Raw genomic sequence first — 11583 nt, 5'->3', positions numbered from 1 at the left:
GTGCCTTTTACTAAGGAGTGGCTTCCGTCTGGCCACTCTACCATAAAGGCCTGATTGGTGGAGTGCTGCAGAGATGGTTGTCCTTCTGGAAGGTTCTCCCATCTCCACAGAGGAACTCTAGAGCTCTGCCAGAGTGACCATCAGGTTTTTGGTCACCTCCCTGACCAATGCCCTTCTCCCCCGATTGCTCAGTTTGGCTGGGCGGCTAGCTCTAGGAAATGTCTTGGAGGCCACTGTGTTCTTGGGGACCTTCAATGCTGCAGAAATGTTTTGGTACCCTTCCCCAGATTTGTGCCTCGACACAATCCTGTCTCGGAGCTCTACGGACAATTCCTTCGACCTCATGGCTTGGTTTTTGCTCTGACATGCACTGTCAACTTTGGGACCTTATATAGACGGGTGTGTGCCTTTCCAAATCGTGTCCAATCAATTGAATTTACCACAGGTGGACTCCAATGACGTTGTAGAAACATCTCAAGAATGATCAATGAAAACAGGATGCACCTGAGCTCAATTTCGTTGCTGAATACTTATGTAAATGTGTTTTTTTTATTTTTTATAAATTTGCCCAAAATTCTAAAAACCTGTTTTCACTTTGTCATTATAGGGTATTGTGTGTAGATTGCTGAGGATAATTTTTTATTTAATCCATTTTAGAATAAGGCTGAAAAGTAACAACATTTGGAAAAAGTCAAGGGGTCTGAATACTTTCCAGTAGGCTACTAGTAATGTTACCAGGGCCACGTTCAGTTGAAAAACGTTCTTGAACGTTGCAGATAGAAATTCCAAGAATAGAGCCTACGTTATTTCTTATTTAACATGTCAGAGAGGAATGTTTGTTCTACAGAGCATATTTATATCTGAACGTTTCAAAACGTTGCGTCCTGCTGAACATTCCCCCAGGTTGTTAGCTTTAGCTAGCTAATGAGGTAACATGACTGAACAAGGTGTAGCCTAAACAAATAACGGTCCGGTCCGCAAGTAACCTAGTTTTAGAACGGCCTGCGATATCCTTTATGAATGTAAAATGCTGCCCGCCAATGCACGATATAAATATAAAAAACATAGCGCTGGTATTATGGGTCATGTCTTTTAAATGGTACATTAAGGGCTTAAATCAAGCCGTTTTCTCGGAGGAAAAGAGGGACACTTGACTACAGAACATGTATATGAAATGCAGTGGGAAAAGTGGGAGGGTTGAACGAGACTACAAATTTAAAGACGGCCTACTTTTCTATAGCCTACTCAAGGAAGAGAAAAACATAGCTAGACTGTTGTTTTACTATTAAACACAATGCTGTTATTGTTTTTAATTTGGTAAAGCAGCTTGTATTTCTTAACCAGCAAAGAGTATTCTAGCTAACTAGAAGGCTGGTGGTGTTGACTGGTTAAGGTGAAGCAAGAGAGTCACCTGGGTGATTATTTTATTCACTATTTTTGTTGACGAAATTAACAATGACTCCATGATGGCCCAGTCCTCTACACAAGCCGAACCAGATACTTTACAGTACAATGTCACGTCAGTGACGAAAGTGTTCAATTTAAATAAGATGTACCACTATACAGTTTTTCAGGCCCTGAGTTTTCACTAACCGGGAACAACTCTAGGCCCTACCTGTATCACATAAATCCAAACTTTCCTCAAAAACGTAGATTAATCAGCATTGTTCTTTGGACGGACTGAATATGTATGTTCAGAGCTCTATATGAACCCCATGGAGGTGCAAGGGAATAGCAGACATAGCCTGGTCCCAGATCTATTTGTGCTGCCTATAGGTGTTGGCAAGACAGCACTAACAAATCTGGGACTAGGCTGTAGCAGAAGTGCTGTGGGATTAAATGTAATTCTCTATTGTGCAAGTCGCATCCATGTTAGGGTCTTGATAACGGGAGTTGGACGTAACCTGGACTTGGGAGTAAGGGGGTGAGACTGGGGGCAGTGGCGGATACCAGACAGATGGAAGGTCATCTGACACCACCACTGCTGAGTAGACGGGTGGTATGTCCTCTATCACCGCTCGGTAGGAAGGTGGAACGTCCTCTGGGTCCTTTGGGTCAAACTGCAATGGAGAGGAGTCAGGTTCATGTTAGTGCCAAGTTGAAAGGTTATAGTCACTGATACCTCTGTCTGTGTGTAGTTTCTGTTTCTTCAAGAGGAGTAGATCACTTAAAAACTCAGTAGATCACTTAAAATGTTTCTAGTAGTTCGGTCACTAGACTGCTTAGAAGATCGCACTGCCCGTGTTTTTAAAAGCAAGTTCTTTTTTTCTAGCCTGATTCAAGTGAAACATAGTGAGCACAGCATTCAGTCTGGTTTTGCAAAGCTGATGTTTCCCCCCTAAATTACAAAATGGGGGAAAGTGTTGACAGCCGCTGAAAGTCTTTACAATCAAGATGTCTGTTGACAGTTTGAGGAGGTCAACCTAGCAGTGGAGGGATGTCGTACCGGAGTGTATGGCGGTGCAGGGTTGATGAGATCCACTGAGCTATACGGCGGTAGTTCTCTATAGGGAGGTCTGTAGACAGTCGTGGGTAACGGTGGAGGGGTTGGGGCCCTTGAGGGCCGAGGAGGTCTACTGGGGGGACTTGGCTCCTCTCTTCGTCCTTCTGTCCTCTCTTCTTCATGCATAGGGATGACATAGATAGAGGAGTCATCTGACTCTTCTTCCTGAGTGCATGGCCATTTTCTACGGCAACACAGCAGGTACAGTGCTATGCACATCAAAGGCGTGATTAAGAACCTGGGAATTGTAGTTTGAGGAATGTAAGATTTAGTCAGGAGTCAGTCTACTACAGCCAGAACTACAGTATATATTACACTTAGGTTTGATGATGACTGATGACCATGGAAGTGACAAGGATTGCCACTTAGTTTTGCTCTTGGACATCTTTGTAAAACTATTCTCTGTACTGTACAGTTGAAGTCGGAAGTTTAAATACAGTTAGGTTGGAGTCATTAAAAGTCGTTTTTCAACCACTCAAACAAATAACTTAGTCGGTTAGGACATCTACTTTGTGCATGACACAAATAATTTTCCCAACAATTGTTTAAAGACAGATTATTTCACTTATAATTCACTGTATCACAATTCCAGTGGGTCAGAAGTTTACATACACTAAGTTGACTGTGCTTTTAAACAGCTTGGAAAATTCCAGAAAATGATGTCATGGCTTTAGAAGCGTCTGATAGACTAATTGACATAATTTGAGTCAATTGGAGGTGTACCTGTGGATGTATTTCAAGGTCTACCTTCAAACTCAGTGCCTCTTTGCTTGACATCATGTGAAAATCAAAAGAAATCAGCCAAGACCTCAGAAAGAAAATTGTAGACCACCACAAGTCTGGTTCATCCTTGGGAGCAATTTCCAAATGCCTGAAGGTACCACGTTCATTTGTACAAACAATAGTACACAAGTTTAAACACCATGGGACCACGCAGCCGTCATACCGCTCAAGAAGGAGACGCGTTCTGTCTCCTAGAGATTAACTTAATTTGGTGCGAAAAGTGCAAATCAATCCCAGAACAACAGCAAAGGACCTTGTGAAGATGCCGGAGGAAACAGGTACAAAAGTATCTATACCCACAGTAAAACGAGTCCTATATCGACATAACCTGAAAGGCCGCTCAGCAAGGAAGAAGCCACTGCTCCAAAACCACCATAAAAAAGCCAGACTACAGTTGCAACTGCACATGAGGACAAAGATCGTACTTTTTGGAGAAATGTCCCCTGGTCTGATGAAACAAATATAGAACTGTTTGGCCATAATGCCCATCGTTATGTTTGGAGGAAAAAGGGGGATGCTTGCAAGCCGAAGAACACCATCCCAACCGTGAATTACGGGGGTGGCAGCATCATGTTGTCGGGGTGCTTTGCTGCACCAGTCCGGTGCACTTCAGAAAATAGATGGCATCATGAGGAGGACAATTATGTGGATATATTGAAGCAACATCTCAAGACATCAATCAGGATGTTAAAGCTTGGTCGCAAACGGGTCTTCCAATTGGACAATGATCCCAAACAAACTTCCAAAGTTGTGGCAAAATGGCTTAAGGACAACAAAGTCAAGGTATTGGAGTGGCCATCACAAAGACCTGACCGCAATCCTATAGAAAATTTGTGGGCAGGACTGAAAAAGCATGTGCGAGCAAGGAGGCCTACAAACCTGACTCAGTTACACCAGCTCTGTCAGGAGGAATGGGCCAACATTCACCCAACTTATTGTGGTTAGCTTGTGGAAGGCTACCTGAAACGTTTGACCCAAATTAAGCAATTTAAAGGCAATGCTACCAAAAACTAATTGAGTGTATGTAAACTTCTGACCCACTGGGAATGTGATGAAAGAAATAAAAACTGAAATAAATAATTCTCTCTACTGTTATTCTGACATTTCACATTCTTAAAATAAAGTGGTGATCCTAACTGACCTAAGACAGGGAATTTATACTAGGATTAAATGTCAGGAATTGTGAAAAACTTTTTTAAATTATTAACTGGGTGGTTTGAGACCTGAATGCTGATTTGCTGAAAGCTTTGGTATATCAGACCGTATACCATTGGTAGGACAAAACATTTGTAATCCGTTTATAATAGCAAAAAGGCACCTCAGGGGTTTGTGGTATATGGCCACTAAGAACAGCCCTTAGCCGTGGTATATTGGCCATATACCACACCCCCTCGTGCCTTATTGCTTAAATATAACCTCATGTTATTGCACACATACTGTTGTAATGTGTAGTATATAGTACATCCACATCTGTGTGTTAATTGGAACATCAGTATGTTTGTTTCCATTTGGTAGAGGTGGAGATCACAAAAAAATATGAAAAAGAGAAAGACTTACTTTATCATATCAAGTAACCAACTTTCATTCTGCATGATGCGCAGTCTGTTGTTGTGACAGGCCTCTGTCTCCGTGTGGAGAACACACAAAAGAGAATTCTAAGGTACAGTTCATGGAAATTCCTTACATTTCTATTCAGCAGCCTCATCATTATTAGAACTTTCAAAAGCTCTATGTGAATCAACAGTAAGCGCTAGTCAATCGGTCATGTTCAGTTACTATTCAATGTCAGACTCAGCTTCATGAACCAGAAATAACCCATCTCAACCCCTTTTTGTGACCGGTTCAGAACCACTTACATAGTACGTTCTCAGAAGTAATTTCATTTTCTAGGTGCCCCAGATTACATAAAATGTAGGTAAGAATTACACAAGTCTATCTAAAGTCTGCATCCTTTACATTTGTTCTAAAGGCCAAACGGAGCAGACTTTGAGCAGGCCACTGACCACTGATCAGCAGAGAGATGTGATCAGGGGTGTATTTATTACGGAAACTTTTTACCGTTTAAGAATCAATCGGAAGCAAACAGAGCAAACAAAACGTTTTGCAACAGAATCGGAGTAGTGATTTATATCCCTGAAGTCACAGACAACCGAATAAGCTACATTTAATTGTACAAGTTTGACCTCTTTTACAAATTAAAACAAGTAAACTGGAGCATAAACCTTTGACCCTTTTGTCCATAAATGCCCAATGACAAGAGTGATCATTACAAAGCCCCTGTCAACAACCATTTAATACCATGCTACAATCCAATGGGAAAGTGGTGCTAAAAAGCACGCTTTATACACTGTTAGAAAGAGGGAGAGGCGTAGTTGTTATGGTGCCTCCCTCTACCCAACCATGACCATGTTAAAATAATTGAACTGGGTTGAATGAATTTGGACCTTGTATGATGTACTAATGTACTTATGTTTCATTCAGACTTCAAAGTCTAAATGAAAATCAGTTGGATTTGGAGTAAGACAACAGTCATACAATATCCTGTCACCAATGATTACTACATTATTACTGCATTTTGTATTAATAGATGTATTCAAAATGCACCTTACCTTAACAACCAAGACCTCTGAATGTACAGCAACCTGTATGTCGACCTGTGAGTTTCTTTCATACTCTGTCACAGGAAGTACGCAAAGACGAAAACTTTTACAGCCTTATTGACCTGTTCAAAGACCCTAAGCATGTTTACTGTCAGGTACTATCAGTGACGCACAACACTTTGAAGCTACGCCAACGTCCCAAATAGCACCCTATTCTCTATTTAGTGCACACTATATAGGGAATAGGGTGCTATTTGTGACACAACCTACATCAGCCAATTGCTTTGAGGCACATGGAATGGAGACTCAAATGGAGATATTAATAAACATACTGTATAAGAGATATGATATAGATGTGTAAGACTATTAGAGGGAGGGAAATGAAGAATATAAGGCTAATGAGAAAAACAAGGGGTCCACGTTAAGGCATGTCACTGAGGAATGCAGTCTGGGCATTGTTGGGACACGTCGGGGTAGTTTGGATGAGTGAGACCCACAGCTGCTTTACATTGGTAGGAATGTGCACTTTTGGAGGGATTTTGTGAGAGATATGTAGGCTATAGTAGGCTGGTCCCAGATCTGTTTGTGTTGTATGGTCTTCGTAGTGGTGTGGCGTTGTCAAATGCATAACAGAGTGGTGTGGCGTTGTCTGCATAACAGAGTAAGTATATAACTGTATAACTGAATAACTGTATAATTGAATGGCTGATTAACTGTATAACTGAATGGAGAACCATAACATAACACTGGTGGACATAGAGGTAGCTTCTGCAAAACACAACAAAGCAAAATATAGATTTAAAAACTTCCTTTAATGCAGAATCCTGTCATCAATATACTTTCAAATTGAAATAAATCACGTTTGTTTATCACATATTCATAAAAACTCAATCATGATCACACACTGTATTCATGCTACATACCATATTCAGCTCAATTCATTGCTGTGCCATGTAATCCCTACATAGCAGAAGGTTGATAGGGAAGACACGTAACAATATAAGTTATGGAAGAGGAGGAGGTGGGGGTGGTGGAGGAGGTGGGGGCACCTTAGTGGAGGTACCAGGGAGAGGAGGAGGAGGTGGTGGAGGAGGAGCATTACCCATTGAACCAGGTGGAGGAGGAGGAGGACGAGGGAAGCTATTTGATGAGCTGGGAGGAGGTGGAGGATGAGGAGGAGCATTACCCATTGAACCAGGTGGAGGAGGAGGAGGGAAGCTATTTGATGAGCTGGGAGGAGGTGGAGGTGGCGGAGGAGGTGGAACATTACCCATTGAACCAGGTGGAGGAGGAGGAGGGAGGAAGCTATTTGATGAGCTGGGAGGAGGTGGAGGTGGCGGAGGAGGTGGAACATTACCCATTGAACCATGTGGAGGTGGAGGAGGGAGTAAGCTATTTGATGAGCTGGGTGGAGGTGGAGGTGGCGGAGGAGGTGGAGCATTACCCATTGAACCAGGTGGAGGAGGAGGAGGAGGAGGGGGGAAGCTATTTGATGAGCTGGCAGGAGGTGGAGGAGGGGGTGGCGGAGAGGGAACATTAGGGGATGCATTCGGTGTAGGAGGAGGGAGGTTATTTGATGAGGTCATGGAGGGTGTAGGAGGAGGAGGACCAGTGCCCATGGAACCAGGTGGTAGAGGAGGAGGAGGTGGGATGTTGGAGTCAAACGTGGATCCAGGAGGGGGTTGTGGGCAGTTTTGGGTGAGGTTTGAGGAGACTGGCAAGGTGGGCACCGATGGTAGGGCCACATTAATGCCAAGATTGGACCTGGGAGGGTAGAATGAGAAGGTTCCATTCAATGAATGTATCACTTTATCTTTGAGACAGTTAAAGCCATGTAATACTAACAGATGGTACTGGTTTTAGGGGCATGATTTCATGATGAGCTTAACTACAGTATGCTAATTGGTCCTATCCCATCACCACCCTAACTAGCGCTGTGCTTACCTATAGAAATCCTTATTGACACTGGCTGATGAGGGTTCCCCAGGCTGGGTAGCAGGAGCAACGGGACACTCCACAGGGCCACAGCTCCCTGTACTCCGCACGCTCTCTGTGGTCACTGTTCTTTTCCGAGGCTGCAACTCATTGAGCTGGGGAAGACAATAAATTGAGAAAAACACCACAACCATATTACTGCTCTAAAGTCTAGATGGCCCAATAACATTGCTCTGGCGGGATTGAATTACAAAGTAGGCGCTAATAAGTAACTAAGTGCTAGTAATTGTAATTACAATAATGTTGACTGCTATTTACTATCTATGGACAGTCAATAAATATCATATTACAGAAAAACAGAAAAACAATGCTAAGTCTAATGGGATAAACGTATCCATGAGGGAAACATTCTCCCAGCTGTCCTCACGTTAAAGCTGTGGCCCAGTGTGTCCAGTTCGGTGAAGGATATGGGTCTTCTGATGTAGCAACCCTCGGGCTCACGGCCAGCTTTGGGAGGGCTCATTAATTTGGCGCAAGCCAACTTCGTTACTGTGGTGAAAATTCCCATCTCTCTCCGAGACACCTTCTCCTGATGGATAGCTACAGCCTGGGAGATATCACAGGTATTACAACACTGAGTTTAGGTCCCAAATGGCACCCTGTTACCTATATAGTGAGGTAGTGCACTATATATGGAATAGGGTGCCATGTGACGCAATACTGTACTGTACTTCATCTATTGAGCAAAAAGCCCCATACTGTAGTGTAGCCTCATGAGCTAACTGACCCATAAAGCGGCAGTGTTTCTCACCAGAGAGAGGAGGTTGAGGGAGTTCTCCATGTCTTTCAGCTGCATGGCCTGGGTGTCCAGCAGTCTCAGGACAGAAGTGGCTAGGCTGTTGATCTGGTAGGCCACACTGGCCAAAGCCTGAGTGGTCAAAGCCTTGGTCTCCTCCAAACCCCTCCATGTGTCCTCATCCTTAATCATGTTTCAAGCATTATTTTCTTGGCAAAGGTATGGTATATCAAAACTTACAGTGTTCCTATACTTTTCGACACAATCAGAATAATATGATAAACAGAAAAGTGCATAACTTGCCCTTTCATATGCCTCAATGTTCCCTCAAAATGGGTAGGCCTAAGGCTTTAAATTAAAATGTTTTATAACTACGTTATAAAGAAGGCATCGTACCGTTTTTGTTTCAAAAACAGAAAGAGAAAGATCACAGCAAGCAAGTAAAAGTAATTCACAATTTCCCAAAAATATATTCAATAAACAAATAAATGGACTAAGCCTATTAGAATAATTCAGTTAGTTAATTCTGTTATCATTGTCAAAAAATACTCACCTGTAGGCCTAAATAATTGTTTTCACAGTAATCGGCCACTTTGTGAAGGTTGTTATAGTTGTCAATAAGCGCTTTTCTCGACGCGGGAGCATCTTTTAATATTTGCGTAGCAAGTTCTGAACAATTATTTTGCTCCGTCATTTTAGACTTAGTTCGGTCCGGAAAGAATGTGCAATAGTTAACTACAAAGTAAAGGTGTGTCAAACTCTGTGGGTGTGTTCTTATATCAATAGTCGAGGACGACGAACGAAAGCGTCCCGCCAGCGAGCTAGACTAAAAGGGTGCATTCATTACTCCGATTCCGTTGAAAAAAGTTTGAAGTTTTGCAAAACGTTTTCTAACGGAAACCGTTTAATCCAAACGGAAAACGTTTTGCTACGAAAACGATCGTTTCTATTAGACAAATACAGGTAGGTCCCTCCCTGGTTCGTTCAGTTTGCTCTGTTTGGTTAACTTTGGTTCCTAGAGTAAACTCTAAACGGTTTCTGTTGCAAAACGTTTTGCAATAGAAAACACGTTTTGCAACGGAATCCGACTATGAATACACTCCAGGTGAAGTGACAGGCGAGGCATGCTGCTGCAAGGAGTTGCTGCTGAATGCGGAACAACCGCAAGGTATGAGTTTTGACTCCAACTAGGCTACGGTGTTAATATTACAGGCTAAACGTAAAAACCAGCCATACGATTTAGCACGGTTGATAATCATATAATAAGGTAGCCTAAAGCTAGGCTACTTGAATAATCACGATTTTATACATTGAAATTATTTAATTTATAGGCCTACGTTTTAAATGTCAGCACCCAAATATCGATTTTATTTAAATAACAACATTGCTTAGGCTCGCCTTTTTGGTTATTTTTCTAACATAGTCTTTATTTCAAAGACCCCAATGAAAGGAAAAGTGCAAGGTCCATAAATACATTAACAGGATAAAGCTTCTCTACTGAACCTCCACTAGAGGTCAGTCTTATAATGCATTTTCTACAATGGCCTCAGCAGTTCAAATAGGTCCCTTCTCATTAGCTACCTACCTACCTGCCTGCCTATCTGTCTGGGCTATGTGGCTACCTCTATCTATATATCCATCGAAATCAATACCCTACTCTATCTCCATAATGGCATAAAATTATGATAATATGTCAAATATATGTTTTTTAATAAAACACATCCATCCAAATCATGCATCCATCTGTATATTTGCTGCATTGTAAGTTACTTTACTTCTTGCCATGATCCATTGATAGGCTCCTAACAAAAGAGCCTGCCGCGAAGATTGTAAAGACTATACAGCCTTTGATCCACATTGAATGAAGTCAATCAATAAGTGAAGTGCTGCCATGTATCAATGTCTAGGGGCGGACTGGCCATCTGGCATTTTGGGTATATGCCAGATGAGCAGGCCCATTTTAAGCCCAGTCCGCCCCTGTACAATGTCCCTGATAATGTTCTGACGCTGCTATGATTGCTTATCAATAAGCCAATAAAAAATACCTGATAATGTGTCGAAAGCCATTTTGAACAAACGTGCGGTGCGTCAGGTATCTTGTCCACATCACATTGTTTATGGCTCATATAGAGGGCTGACCATATTATTGCCAAACCGGCGGTCACGAGTCATGAAGGCAGTCAAATTCCATGTGACCGTTTAGTTATGGTGATGCTGCTGATGGTCATTAGTAGCCTACCAAAATTGCTAACTGCCTGGTATTCAGCACTAATGACGATTTATTCTGCACCTAGGACTCCTTGTACAAGATTCTGATGGAAGCTCAGCAAAAGTAAGAACAATTTATGATGTTATTTCGTATTTCTGTGGGAAATGTTCATTCCTATTCTCTGGGCGCTGTCTCGCAATAACGCAAGCTGTTTGTTATGGTAAAAAGTGTATTGTATAACCTGATGTTATAAGACTGTCATCTGATGAAGTTGGTCAAGGTTAGTGATTCATTTTATATCTTTTGCTGGTTTTTGCGAATGCTATCTATGCGGTGAATAAATGCGGTTGTGTGTTTGGCTATTGTGGTAAGCTAATATAATGCTATATTGTGTTTTCGCTGTAAAACACTTTAAAAAATATGAAATATTGGCTGGATTCACAAGATGTTTATCTTTCATTTGCTGTACACCATGTATTTTTCATAAATGTTTTATGATGAGTATTTAGTTATTTCACGTTGCTCTCTGTAATTATTCTGGCTGCTTTGGTGATATTTTTGATGGTAGCTGCAATGTAAAACTATGATTTATACCTCAAATATGCACATTTTCGAACAAAACATACATTTATTGTATAACATGTTATAAGACTGTCATCTGATTAAGTTGTTTCTTGGTTACTGACTAATTATATCTCTATTTGGTCGGTTTTGTGATAGCTACCTATGCGGTAGAAAAATTGTGAAAATATGCGGT

The 11583-nt window shown here is 41.7% G+C and overlaps 1 protein-coding gene across 1 annotated transcript; it reads right to left on the bottom strand.

Moving 5' to 3' along the window:
* Window positions 1–6679: 6679 nt before the first annotated feature.
* abi3b (ABI family, member 3b) lies at window positions 6680–9433 on the bottom strand. The gene is made up of 5 exons (XM_071392098.1): window positions 9171–9433; window positions 8633–8800; window positions 8249–8428; window positions 7831–7976; window positions 6680–7650 (listed from the first exon to the last, which is right to left on the bottom strand). Exons 1-5 carry the CDS (start codon window positions 9309–9311, stop codon window positions 6891–6893), a joined length of 1395 nt encoding a protein of 464 aa, XP_071248199.1. The 5' UTR covers window positions 9312–9433; the 3' UTR covers window positions 6680–6890.
* Window positions 9434–11583: the final 2150 nt, after the last annotated feature.

Source organism: Salvelinus alpinus, chromosome 3, assembly GCF_045679555.1.
Source record: "Salvelinus alpinus chromosome 3, SLU_Salpinus.1, whole genome shotgun sequence".
NCBI lineage: Eukaryota > Metazoa > Chordata > Actinopteri > Salmoniformes > Salmonidae > Salvelinus > Salvelinus alpinus.
This window is presented reverse-complemented; position numbering and strand designations above follow the sequence as displayed.

Bases quoted from the DNA above. Each gene is read 5' to 3' on its own strand.
- abi3b (XM_071392098.1), bottom strand. From the start codon at position 9,311: ATGACGGAGCAAAATAATTGTTCAGAACTTGCTACGCAAATATTAAAA. The intron at 7,977-8,248 runs GTGAGGACAGCT...TGTCTTCCCCAG, and splicing joins CACTGGGCCACAGCTTTAAC to CTCAATGAGTTGCAGCCTCG. The intron at 7,651-7,830 runs GTAAGCACAGCG...CTACCCTCCCAG, and splicing joins GTCAATAAGGATTTCTATAG to GTCCAATCTTGGCATTAATG.